The sequence below is a fragment of the Ursus americanus genome, chromosome 28, assembly GCF_024610735.1.
Source record: "Ursus americanus isolate L20-20 chromosome 28, mUrsAme1.1.p, whole genome shotgun sequence".
Taxonomy (NCBI): Eukaryota; Metazoa; Chordata; class Mammalia; order Carnivora; family Ursidae; genus Ursus; species Ursus americanus.
The window spans coordinates 761,606-774,606 of NC_142154.1; the positions used below are offsets into that span (position 1 = coordinate 761,606).

Below are 13,001 nucleotides of genomic sequence, written 5' to 3' on the forward strand. Positions count from 1 at the left end.
GACTCAGCTGTGAAAGCCGCAACTCTGCTGTGTCCACATCTTTCAGGATGTCTGTCCCGTGCTCCGCACGACAGCCCATGTTGGGGGCTTGGGGACAGAAGAGGGAAGCACAGTCGGGCAGCCGTCAGGGCTTCTGTGGATCCTGGTTCTCCTCCTCGGACAGACGAAGCAGGACTGTGCTTCCTGGATGACGGGCCTGGTCCTGTGACGCGCTGTGTCCATGGAAACGTGAGCAGAGGTGTGCGCATCGCTCGCAGCTCCCTTCCCTGCGCATGAGCCCGGGGGCCCCGTCGGCTGTGTCCCTGACTCCGAGTGAGCGTTCTGGAGCAGGACCCCCAGGGACACCCCATGTGAGGGAGGAAGCAGCCCTTGCTGCTTGAAGCCCCCACGATGTGGGGGTTGTGACCGCAGCGGGGTCCGGGTCACCCTGACAGACGCGCGTGGTAGCCACCCTCAGGGCACCGAGCAGTGCAGGGGGAGGGCAGGCCGCTGCTGTGGGAAGGATGAGGAGAGTCCGGAGAGCAGAGTCTGGGAGCGGGAGGTGGGCAGGAGAAGGCAAGCCCCTGCATGTCCTCGGGGATGTGCGGGACAGGCTTGGGCAGCTGTATCTGGCCAGTGGAGGACAGGTGGACCGTGGGGGCCCGGGGCCCTGCGGGCGATACCTCGGTTGGCAAACACGCCCCCTTACATCAGACCTGGCTCCTCAGGGGGTCGGCATGGGCCAAGGATCTGGAGTCAGGAGACCCAAGTCCGAGCTGGGACTCCGTCACTCAGGTGACCTTGGAGCGACCTTGGATGAGTCCCTCCCTTTGCTGTGGACCTAAGCGTCTTCGGATCCCTCCAGTGGTCACGTTCCACGGCCTCCTGCCTCCCTCGCGGCCTACTTCCCGGGCACGGGCTGTGTCCACCTGTCCTGCAGGGTGTGTGGGGGACGGACTACAGCCCGAAAGCTTTACTAAGACAGCCTTTCTTTCAAAGTCTTCTTTTAAAGGATCTTTTGCCCTGGAGGGCGATGCACTCAGTTGGAAGCGTTGCTCCAATTTCCCACCAAGCTGCTCTCTGCGGCCATCACACACTCTCACTCACACACACACACACACACACACTCACTCTCACACACTCACAACTGACCTGCTTTCTGCTCCCCAGCGACACGGGACGCCCCCTCGGCACCCACCCCTCTCTCGCGCACAAATCCCTGAGGCCCTCCGCAGCACGGACCCGCACCCTCTCTGCCCGCAAGACCTCATCTTCTGCCCGGGTCCACAGCGCCAACTGTTACAATGCTGATGTCATCGTACGACAATCAGACCCTAGTGGTAGACGCTGCCATCCCTCTAGGACCCTGCACAGGGCGGGACACCCATGTATTCACTAAGCACCTACTGTGTGCCAGGCATAAGGAGTGAGTAAGAGCAGCCGGGCCCTCCAGGAGCCCCCACCAGGCTGGTGGGGACAGGCACGGAGCCGGCTCTGATGAGGCAGGCGGGTGCGGGAACGTCGAGGGGCAGGGGCAGTGAGCATTCTCCCAGCTGGGGCGGGGCCCTGTGCGGAGGCGTTGGACCTGCTAGGATTCCACAAGGCAGGAAGGTGGGATGACAAGGGTGCAGGGCGCAGGGCTCACGGCTCTGGCTGGAGCCCCACGAGACCGGGGAGGAGGGTGCAGGGAAGAGGATGAGGCCAGGGGCAGTGGTCAAGGGGCTGCAGGCTTAAAGGCAGCCGGACTCCTGCTTGTAAAGCTCCTACTGTGGGGCTGGGGCAGGCCTCTGGCTCCTCACAGGGGTGCAGCCCAGACTCGGGGATGTGTGCTGGGCTAGGGGAGATCCCAGGGGTGCTCTCCGGGGTGGGACTAATTCCAGAATGAACCAGGTGGCTTAGAGACGGGACAAGCTCCCACCCTGGAGCCGTGTGCGAAGAGGCTCCGAGCAGAGTGGAAAGACTGACAAGTGGACAGCCAGCCCTGGGCTCCAGTCTCAGCTCTGCGCACCCCCAGCTGTGTGAGCTCGAGAGGGTAGCTTGTGGTCTCTGAGCCTGGACCTTCTCAGGATGGTGCTGGACAGACTGAGGGGGCCCGAGGTGCCCGGTGCAGGACTGGAGGAGGGATGTTGACTCTGACATTTGGTTGGACCTGAGCTCCCAAGGGGACTTCACGCTCTGGGACGGAGCAGTGAGGCTGGTGACCTCCAGTCTGACCACGCCAGGCGGAGCTGGCTTCACGAGCATGGGGGATGCGACCTGTGCCTGGGGCTCCCAGCTCTGCGGCTCCCATCTAGAAATTCTGAAAATTTTCTCTTTGAATTTTCTGTGTTGTAAGTAACATGTGATGGGACCGCGGAGCGCACCTCAGGGTCTTGGAGCCTGAGCTCACGTGTGCCTCCCCGGGACGGGCTCTCGGCTGCCCACTCCCCACACCCTAGTACCTGGGAACCCACGACCACTGCTACTTTCTGTCCGGGTGGCAACTGGGTGGCATCAGCAGGGAAGATGGAATCCCACCGTCACCCCTGCAGGAGCCTCGATGTGGGAGGGGGTCCCGTGTGCAACCGTGGGGTCTCAGGAAGGGTGGGAGACAGCAGCTGGTGCATTCGGTCGGTGACCCCCTAATCTGGGTACCTAGTGCATCACGGTGCAGAGGCTGGGGGAGGTGGACACTGAAGTTGGGGGTCACCTGCCCACCGTGGGTTGGGGTGGTGGGCTGTGGGCGGTGGGGGGGGGACTTTCCCAGCCCTGGCCTCAGCCTTGCATCGGGCCCTGGAAATGACGTCGCTGACCCTGACCGCAGGAGTCCGAGCTTTCCCATCCCCTCCTCAGCGCAGAGGCCTTGGCTCTCGTGTGATGTGGCCAGGCGGTGCTGCGTGCGCCGTGGGGCGGGGATCAGATCCTTCTGCGGTGGGTGAACAGCTGGCAGGGGCGTCTAAGGGGCAGAGGGCACTGCCCGCTCACACATCAAGGGAGCTGCTCGGGAGGCCGAGACAGCGCAGGTTCCAACCCTGGAGGTCGGGGGCGGAGGCCTGGGAGCCGCATTTCTAAGAAGCTGCCGCTGCACGGACCGCACTCAGTGTCGCGGTCCTAGCAGGCTCAGCCTCCAGACGGCCGCCCGGCGAGCCGCGGAAGAGCAGAGCGAAGGGGCTGCCGTGATGCTGACCACTCGGCGTCCCCGCGCCCGCGCTGTGCTGGCCGGCGACGAGAATGCTTAGTCAGCATGGTCCTCTGCACGGACCCTGCAACTCGCCCCTCAACTCACGCCATCCTCACAACCTTGCCGGGTGAGGATAAAAGCCCATCTTACAGATGAAGAAACCGAGGCACGGGGCTCAGGGGGCAGATGTGAACCCAGATCTGACTGTGCACCCTTCCCGCTCGGCCCGTCGCCCTCCCGCCGCCCCTGCAGGAGCCCGGGGTGGCGTGCGGGGCTGGTCCGGGGCCTGGACCCGGCCGGCGGTCACCTCTGCCTTCAGCCGCTCGATCTCGATCTCGCCGTCCTCGATCTGCCGCCGCAGCTGCGTGGCCACCGTCTTCTCCGTCTCCACGATCTGCAGCAGGTGCAGGTACTTCTGCATCAGCGCTTCGTGCTCCGTGGCCAGGGTCCGGTAGCTGCGGACAGACGGACACGCAGCTTAGCACGCCGCCTGCTCCACCCTGGAGACCCAGCCCGGGGGACGCCCCCACCGACGGCACTCGGGAGGGAGTCCTGACGGCCGCGCACAGCGCCCGGGGCCTCTTGCCCAACTCCCGTCTCGCGCTCCGACCTCTGGGTCCCACTGGTCCCATTCTCCCCCACCACGGCCCCCGGGCCTTTGCACAGGCAGGTGTTCTGTCTGAAGCCCGTCTCCCCTCCTCTCCCCGGGCTAGCTCTGACTCCAGCCGTGATGCTGTCTTTTCCAACCCAGACGGTAAGGGGTGGCCCCACAGCCCAGGTCTCTGAGGCCAAACCCAGGGCTCTGGGCACACACCCATCCAAGGGCAGCCTCGGCTGGGATGCTGTGTTGGGGGAGACTGGCAACAAGGCTGAAGGTTAGGGGGCCGGGTCAGAGGGTCACCACAGGATAAGCAGAGGGCAGAAGAGATAGCCAAGCATTTGTGTAGTTTAGTAGGCCTCAGACTTGCAACGAATCACGACTGGGGGGACCTGGATGGCCAGCCTTGCAGGGGGCTGCCATGCTCTGCCCAATGTCACCGGTCCCAGGCCTCTGGGGGTGCAGCCAGGTCACCTGTGTTCTGGGCCAGGGTTCTCCCTGACACCCCACAGCATGAGCAGGGCCATGTGAAGGTGTTAGAGTTGGGGAAAGACCCGATTCCATAAAGGGGGTGCAGCCTCAGAGGGTGGGGGGCTTTGCAAGGGAAGCTTGCAGCAGGGCCCATCGGGGCAGGAGGCTGGGAAGCCAGCATGGACTCAGAGGGTAGGTCCTCCCTGTCCCTGGTCCCCATCCTCCCCCCCACAGGGCCCCCAGGAGCCTCCCCTCCCCTTCCTGCGCCTGCACCCCCAGCTTCCTCCCACCCTTGGCTTCTCCACTGCAGACAGCTCCCAGATTCTGGCCTCCAACTTCAGCCGCCAGAGCTCCCTGCCCACCTCCCATCTCCACGCCTCTCTGGCCTCAGCCCCCACCTGCCGGTGGCCCTGTTCCTGCCTCGCAGCCCGCCTGCATCACCGTCACGCTCTCTGCCACGTCCCGCCAGCCCCCCAGCACAGCCACCCCTGCCCCGCACGTGTGGGTTCTGGCTGAGGCCGTGCTCTGACCCAGTCTGCCCGCTGGGCCCGGCCTCGCTCACTAGCTCGCACACCCATCAGCCCGGGGACCTCAGACCGGTGTCCGTGTCCCAGTGTGGGACAGCCTGGCACACGTGACGCACGCATGCTGTGATGACTGTGCTCCCCTCCCGTCAGAGGGCAGAGGCCCTGCTCGCCCCGCCCAAGCCCAGGCCCCGTCCTGGACCCCCGAATGTCCGTCCCTTCTGTGTCCGCAGTGGCCCCTGTCCCACAGGCTCTCTCTCCTCGGCACATAAGGAGCCCCGAGTCCCTCCGGCTGAGGGACAGACCCAGCCCCCCTCCCACCTGTGCAGCACGGTTTGCTGAGAGAGCAGCCCGCCCTCACCCATCGTCCCCACTGTCTGTCCCACCTGGCTCCTAGCCCAGGGCAGCCCGGGGCGGCCACCTGCGCCCACTGGAGCAGCGTCCTGGTCGGGGGTCACCGGCAGGCTCCCTGTTTGCCCGATCAAGAGGACACCGTCCCGTCTGGCAAGTTCTTACATGACTTCGCAGCTGCCCTGAATGCGGCTGGTCAGTGGGCGCCGGGCTCGCGATGCTGGCTTTAGTCACTGTGAGCCGCACGCACGCGCCCTCAGCCCTAAATGTGAGAGCCCAGGCAGCCATGTGTGGGGAGCAGCCTTGCACTGAGGGGTGGTGGGGGTCTCCTGGAGGCGGGGGAAGCCTGGTCCCTGGATGGGGTCAGAGGAGGCTGACTCCCGTGGGGCCCGAAGGCGGCAGGGGGTGAAGGGGAGGGTAGATGGGGCAGGGGGAGCAGGGCGCGAGGCAGACCTGCAGCACGTGCCCAGGAGGGTCCTGGCTTCCCCGCCCGTCTAAAGAGCAATAAGGCTGTAAGCGTGGACTCTGCCGGGCAGGACTATTGCTTGACATGAGGATTGTCGGCTCCCTTACGAAAATGAGCGTTAACCAGAATATTAGGTTTTAAAGTTTCTCCCACTTCCCGAGAGGCTCAATTCTCTTTACTTGCAAGGGAGATTCAGCGGAGGGACGGCAGCATCTGTCTTCAGGCTGCCACACTTCTCCGCACTCCAGGGGCGTGGAAATCCGAGACTTGGTGCCTTGGTAGTGGACGCTGGCGCTGGGTGTGGAGTAGCGTCTCCGTGCAGCCGATCCCGGCCACTCCGCCTCCCCCTCCCCCTCCCTCTCCTCCAGGAATGAGGTACTGAGCACCTCTTTGGGCAGCACTGTCTTTGGAGACCCAGACTCAGAGCTGGAAGGGAACTCGGGAACCACAAAAGACCCACGTTCTCATTTTATGCATGAAGACACTGAGCCCGGAGAGGGGACGTGACTTCCCCCAAATGACAGTCGGCGAGCGCAGCGGCTGGAGCCAGAGCGGGGCTCCAGTCCCCCTCAGCGCGGGGCCGCTCACGCCCACGTGCCGTCTGAGGCACACGTTCCCCGCCTGAAGTGTGGACAGTCACACACGGCTGTGGACCCTGCAGCGCTCTTCTTCCTCTGCCTGGTGACTTTGACGTTGGTCTGTTTGTGACGCGTGCTTGTGGCGGTTGCCTTCCACCGCTGAGCGGTGTTCTGTCACGCGGACGTACCGGGGCTTGTCCGCACGTCTGTCTGCGGATGGACACCTCGGCTAGTTCTAGTCTGGGGACTCCTGTGCATAAAGCTGCGAGGGACACGTGCATACCAGACTTTCCGTGGATGTTTTTTGTTTCTCTCAGATAAACACCGAAAGGCTGGAATGGCTGGTCACAGAGCACGCCTAGCCATGTTTAAATTGCTAATTTTTAAGCACCTAAGAGTTTTCTGAAGCGGCTGAGCCGTTTTCCGCTCCTGCCTGTGTGTGAGTGACGGACCCCAGCCCGGCCCAGCCTCTGCTGCCGTGTTCCCGTCACCTCTGCCAGGCTAGGCTCCGTGTGTAGCAGCGTCTCACCGCCTCTAAGGCATTTCCGTATCAATGGATTTTCTAAGCCGGCGTCGTCTTGGTTATCAGACTGTGCAACCAGTTAGGCTTCTGTATTGCTTCGACACTCAGAAAGTTCCTCCACGTGAATGATTCATTTGGTCCTCAACTCAAAACTGTAGCTCTGAGCGTGTTACTCCCCTGGTGTAAAACCTTCGATAGCTCCCACCGTTCACAGAGTAAAGGCCAAACACCCCAGCTGGGTGTTCAAGACCCGTTATGACCTTCCGAAACCCACACTTGGTCTCTTCATTATTCCTGGAAGCCTCCCTCCTCCATCAGTGCCTTGCGGGTGGGGCTGGGGGCCGAAGCGCTCATAGTTAAACCCGTTAAACATGCCTCAGCCTGGTCCGCTGGCTCAGATCAAATGTCACCCGGTTTCCAGCTTCCTTCAACTCCCTGCAGACGTCTCTTCCCCACGGTGCCTTGTACCCACCAGGGCCTTCGCGTATGAGAGCTAGCTGTGGACATGTCCAAGGTCTTCCTGACCGGACGGGACATTCCTGGGGAACAGCTGCACCCCTCCCCGTCTGCCCAGTGCCACACTCAGAGCCTGACTCTACGAGTTCATGTGTGAGAGCCTGGTCTCCATGGCTGGACTAGACACTCCTCGAGGACAGGGATGGACATGGCCTGACCTCAAGGTCACAATCAGTGCTGTGGCCATAATGAAGGGTTTCTGGTCAGCTGGCTTGTTCCAGGGCTCAAGGAAGGGCCCTGGTATCCATCCATCCACCCACCCATCCACCTACCCATTCACCGTTCCATCCAACCACCCAGCCACACACCTACCCATTCATCCCCCCCTCCATCTGTCCGTCCATCCGTCCGTCCATCCACCCATCTATCCATCCATCCATCCATCCATCCATCCATCCATCCACCCACCTACCTATTCATCCATCCGTCCATCTGTCCAGTCACCCCCACACCATCCATGCACCATCCATCACCTGTCTATGCATTCACCATCACGCATACTTTTAAACACATCCGTTCATCATTCATCTACCCTCCATTAATCCTTCATTCATCTTCCATTCGACATCCAACCTTGCGTCCATCCTCCATCCATCCATCCATCCTTGAATTCTTCCAGTCCACATTTGCTAACCACTTGCTTATGCCTCTATAAGCCCTGGGGATGCAAAGAACCACACCTGGTCTCTGCCCTCAGGACCTTGCACCTAACAGGCAGACAGACACAGAAACACACCACTCCCCACTGAGCCAGCAAGATCACCTGCTGAGAGGGGCGACTCTGGGGGTCCTGCCCTCCCACAGGACTCGGCTCTGCCAGGGGATTGTCAGCTGTGGAGCCACACCCTAGCCCATAAGCCTGTCACTTCCCCACGACCCAAAAGACTCAATCCAGTGTGGAGCCCCGTTTTCTCTGCAGCATATATGGACAGCCCTTTGCTTTTCTCTCCATCTGGCCCCTCCAGCGTGGAGCACACACTGTTGGGAGAGAGGAGGAGGTCCAGAATCCCCGAGCTCAGAGAAGTTTAGAGAATGTCTGTCTACAGGACAGGAAACGGGCCCAGAAGAAAGACAGGGACAGTTCACGGTCACCCAGCAGATGAGTGGCCACATCCGGGTTGGAGCCCGGGCTTAGACTTCGGTAGCCACAAAACCCTGGACCAAAACTGAATGGGGCTCAGCTCCCCGACGGGGAAGGGAGGAAGGAGCCGGTGTGTTGAAGCAGGTGGGAGCTGCTCCTCAGGTCTCTGGCTCCCAGCGGCACCGAGGGAGGCACAGACCCAGAGCTCCAGGGCTCCGAGGGTCCCCCGCCAAGACCCCCCTCACGGCTCTCCCTCTCCCACCCCCTCCGCCGGGCCTGGGTCTGCTCCGGGCAGGGCCCTCGGGTTCAGCCTCTTCTGCCGCGACTGTGGGGGGTGGGACATACCTGGCGTGAGCGATGGCCGCCACCCACTCGTCACAGTCCTTGGCATCCTCTGTCCTCAGCTCCAGGGCTTTCTGGTTCTCGTGGCTGAAGTTAACCGTGAAATAATGCTGCACCGAGAAGAAGACATCTCTGATTAGCCGGGTACCCGCGGAACTCGCAGCGTCTGCTGCTCCCAGTCTGGCTGTTTTGCAAAGTGCTCATGGCCACGGCCGCCAGGCGAGGGTTCGTTACTTGTGATCACAGGACGCCATTCTAGTTAGCGCTGTCTAACTCTTGATTAAGGCAGGCTTTGTACGGTGGAACAGGGCCTATGCTTAGGTATTGTAAGAAGGAAGCAAAACCCACAAAGCCTGATTTGTCAACAAACTGCAAAAAAGCCAGTTTTAAACCACCAGGTGTGCTTGGAGGAAGGCAGAGAAAGAACACCATGGGGGACCCGCTTTGGGAACTGGGTGCCAACTGAGTGCCGTGTGCCTGTAATTCACTCCATAGAAATGTACCAAGCATTCTTCTGGTCCTGGGGTTAGAACAACGGACAGACAGGGCCCCGAAGGGCGCCCATCGGAAGCACCCCTATTGGGTGCAGGTGACCTGCTCGGGGCCTGCCCCCTGGGGAAGCAGAGGAGCCAGCAGCAGACACGCATCAGTTATACTGTCCAGGTGAGCGCCCCTCGGCTCCTAGAACGACGCCTGCAGCCCAGCGAGCGCACCTGTGAGCTACAGTCATTGCTGTGAGGGAGGCGAGAACACAGGGCTGTGGGGGCAGAGAAAGCCACCCTTGGGTCAGCCCAGGGAGCGCAGGACGGCTGCCCGGCGGTTGGAGCCCCGGTCCAGGACAAGGAGCGTGGGGGCAGCACAGACGTCTGGAGCCCCCAGTGTATTCGGGGTGGGAGGGGCTGGATGGCAGGAATAGGGATGCCAGAGACAAGGTGGGCAGGCGGGCAGGGTCTGGGTGGCGGTGCCCAGCGGGGGGACGGGCTGAGAGGACAGAACCGGGGGACAACACCCAGGTTTCTGGCTTGAGTGATTAGGGGGTGGGGGTGCCCTGGAGAAGGGAGGGGCATTGGCAGGACAAGGGGCAGGTTTTAGGGGGTCGGGGTGGAGCGGGGGAGGGACATGCAGACTCTGTGCCCGTAGGCCGCGTCTCTCCAGGCTGCCGAGGGGGTTGGGAGTGTCAGCCTCACAGAGGGAGGCAGGCAGAGGGGTGGGCCAACCAAGTGCTGAGGCCCCACCCGTGGCCGCCTCTGGGTCTCATCCTGGTGGAGGTGGGAGAGAGGCAGGTGGCGGGGTGCAGAGATGGACCCACAGGTCCGCCGGGCCAGAGCCGCACCCGGGCCACGGCGTGGCACTGTGTCAGACGAGGTGCTGTCCGCGTCCCCCTCCCTCCCCCGCGGCGCCCAGCCGGCCGGGAGCCGCCGCCGAGGTTTGGTGTGTAAACTATTTTTAGCCTCTGCTGACATTTACTGTATTTCTGTTAATTGTCAGTCTTGGTGGCAGCCAGGGTGTGTGTGTGCGTGTGCGTGTGGCTGGAGAGCCAGTGTCTCTCCCTTGTTTCCTAGGAAACAGATAACTGGGGCCGCGGAACGAAATGTCAGTTGCAGCCTCAAATAACTGAATTCGGAAGGCTCAGGTGGGCACGCCCTGCCCCAGGAGCAGCTGAAGAGGGGCAGGTGGCCTTCCAGCACGTTCCCCGCCTCTCCGGAGACTACGAACACCCCTGCGCGTCTCCCACGATCTCACGGATTCCCGCCTGCACCACGTGGAGCAGGTGTTAGCTGCTTGCACGGTGTTTGAACCTGAGGCACAGAGAAGTGGTGCCACTTGCCCAGGGCCACACAGCTGGAGAGCAGACCTTCCCCAGGCACCCACCATCCACTCTGGCCAGGGCTTGGCACGGGGACAGACAGACGGGAAAGCCTCCGGAGCCTACAGACAGGTGAGACCCTGGGTCCTAACTCAGAAGCTGGGGACTCTCAGCTGCCTACAGACAGGCACGGTGGTCCCCTTGGGTCCCCAGGGCGGGTGTCCTGGAGCTGGATGGGCCCACCGAGTGGTCTTTCCTGCCAAGCTGCTGGGGGTGGGGGCGGGGGGCAGAGCTGCTCATCCCGGGAGGGGCCGTGTGGATGGGAGTCCCTGAGCCTGGCCCTTCAGGGCTGTGGGGAGTGAGGTGCTTGGCTAAGCCCCTCACCCCGAACAGAAACTTCTTCGCCGTTGGTCCAGCTTAGTGGAGAAGCACGTGGCTGTTTGCCCCCCATGTGCACCCTAACCCCCTGCAATGCTGCCTCAGCAGGAAATGTAAGCACAGGAAACTGCTTAGAAGCCTCCAGGTCCGAACCCCGCCTGCAGAGACCCCCAGCAGCAGAGACCTCTGGCTCTCAAGCCATGAGGACGCTCAGCTCTCTGCCCCTCGGGGGCAGGATCGGCTCCCAGAGGCCCCTCCCCCCACGCCCCGTTGCCTCTCCAGGGTGAGGCTAGCCCACCCATCCCTCCACCCGGCCTCCGTGGGGCCTCTATCCCTGTCGCCCCTCCTCCATGCTGAGCCTGTGGCTGGGGCCGGGCTCCCCCAAGTGTCCTGCATCTCTTGTCCTTGGAGACGGCACCTAGGCGCCAGTGATGGACGGGCTAGAAGTCCAGGAGCAGAGGCTGGCGGAGGGGTGGCTGCGGGGCCCTGGGGGGCAGGCAGACCCAGAAACATCACTGCACCCCCTGGCGAGCAAGCTGCTCGTGCCAGAGTGAGCTCTGGGGAATGCCAGGGCATCCGCAGGCGGAGGGCAAGGGGCGTGAGCGCGGGCTGCTTGGGAGCCGCAGCTGGAGGAGACACTGGGGGTCACAGGCCCGGGCCCAGGTTCCTCGCACACGTGGCCTCCCCGGGGGCACTCCCACCCGAGGAGTTCACAGGGACGAGGAGGCAGGACGCTGTGCTGGGTCCAAGGTCCCCTCCAGGAAACAGCGCTGCTGAGCCAGGACAGGGCAGCTCACAGCCCCGCGGGGCTTTGGCGGCTCCAGGCGGCCCGGGCTGCCATGTAGATGCCTCAGAGGACTTGGGGGCAGCGCGATCCCCTGGTGCTTGTAGACCTTCCCCGGACACTGGGTCTACACAAGCCCGGTGCCCGAGTGACCAGCAGACAGTGCCCACGAAGGGAGCTGCGCTGAGTCACTGCAAATCCTGGGTACGGACGGCCGTGTGAACAAGGATTTGCTCCACGCGGGGCCTGGGGGTGAGGGAAGGGAGACGCTGACAGAGACAGAGACAGAGATGCAGAGATGGAGACGGGGGGGGGGCGGGGGCAGAGACACAAAAACAGAGAGAGGAAGTAAAATCCGCTGGGAAAGGACGACGTCCACAGGGGCAGAGAGAAAGGGTGACTTCCAAGCTCCAGGAAGAGCTAAGAAAAATGCAATTTGGAGAACTGAGACTGAAGGAAAACGTCAAGGCTCAGAGCCGTGCGCAGAGAGACCCAGTAACCCGCCAGCAGGGCGGGAGCAAAGGCCCAGGTGTCCCGCAGGGGTGCAGCCGCCTGTGAGGTGCGGGAGCGCCGTCTCACGGAGGGGCCGCGGTTGGAGGTGTGAGGTGGCCCCCGTGGGGGCTGGGCCCGGGATCCCCAGTCACCAGGGTTCTTTTCACAGTGACGGGCCAGGGCACACCCAGAGTTAAGGGGGCAAGTGGCCTCTTGGTCAGAGCAAGGGCACTGGACGTGGAGTCTGACCGCAGTGTGGCTTGGGACGGCGGCCCTTCCTCTGGGACGCTCAGGCCCCGCTCTGTGAAGTGCGTAGTTGGGTGGACACACCGGGCTGCGGTCTTCCCGAGTTTCGGGCTCGCTCTCTCTCCACCGGCCCATCTATGCATATGTCCACGTCTCCATCCGCCTGCCCACCTGCCCACTTGCCCACCGAGATGGAGGGAGGGAGGGAGACACAGCCTGGAGGAGAGTGTGCGCTCTGTCTCTTTCCCCGAGACGGTGTCCCGTCTCCCTACAGCCTTCAGGAGGCTCTGCGCGTCCCGTCGCCGTTGGGCTCAGGTGTGGCGCCCTGGTTCCGGCTGAGGGCTCAGGTGTGGCGCCGCGCCCTGAGGTCAGCCCACCTCATTTTGTGTGCTTGCTTTTGCTGAGCCTCACAGCTATTGCATGTTTTCAAAGTGACGGTGTGTGACAACCCTGCATCAACCATTTTTCCAACAGCATTTGCTCACTCCGTCTCTGTGTCACCTTTTGGTAATTCTTGCAATATTTCAAACTTTTTCACTATTGTTATACTTGTTATGGTGACCTGTGATCAGCAATTATGACTTCCTGAACGTTCCGATGATGGTTAGCATTTTTTAGCAATACAGTATTTTTAGTTTCACGTACGTACATTGCTTCTTTAGACATCATGCTGTTGCACGCTTACTAGACTACAGAATAGTGCAA

At 62.2% G+C, this 13,001-nt stretch overlaps 1 protein-coding gene across 2 annotated transcripts in view; it reads right to left on the bottom strand.

Moving 5' to 3' along the window:
* Window positions 1-13,001, bottom strand: part of RASGRF1 (Ras protein specific guanine nucleotide releasing factor 1) — a 95,558-nt gene that overhangs the window by 66,217 nt on the left and 16,340 nt on the right. For both annotated transcript variants that reach the window (XM_045804467.2, XM_087856575.1), the window contains exons 2-3: window positions 8,593-8,699; window positions 3,447-3,594 (exon numbers count right to left, since the gene is read on the bottom strand). In XM_045804467.2, coding sequence (XP_045660423.2) covers window positions 3,447-3,594; window positions 8,593-8,699 — 255 coding nt within the window. The remainder of the gene's footprint in view (window positions 1-3,446; window positions 3,595-8,592; window positions 8,700-13,001) is intronic.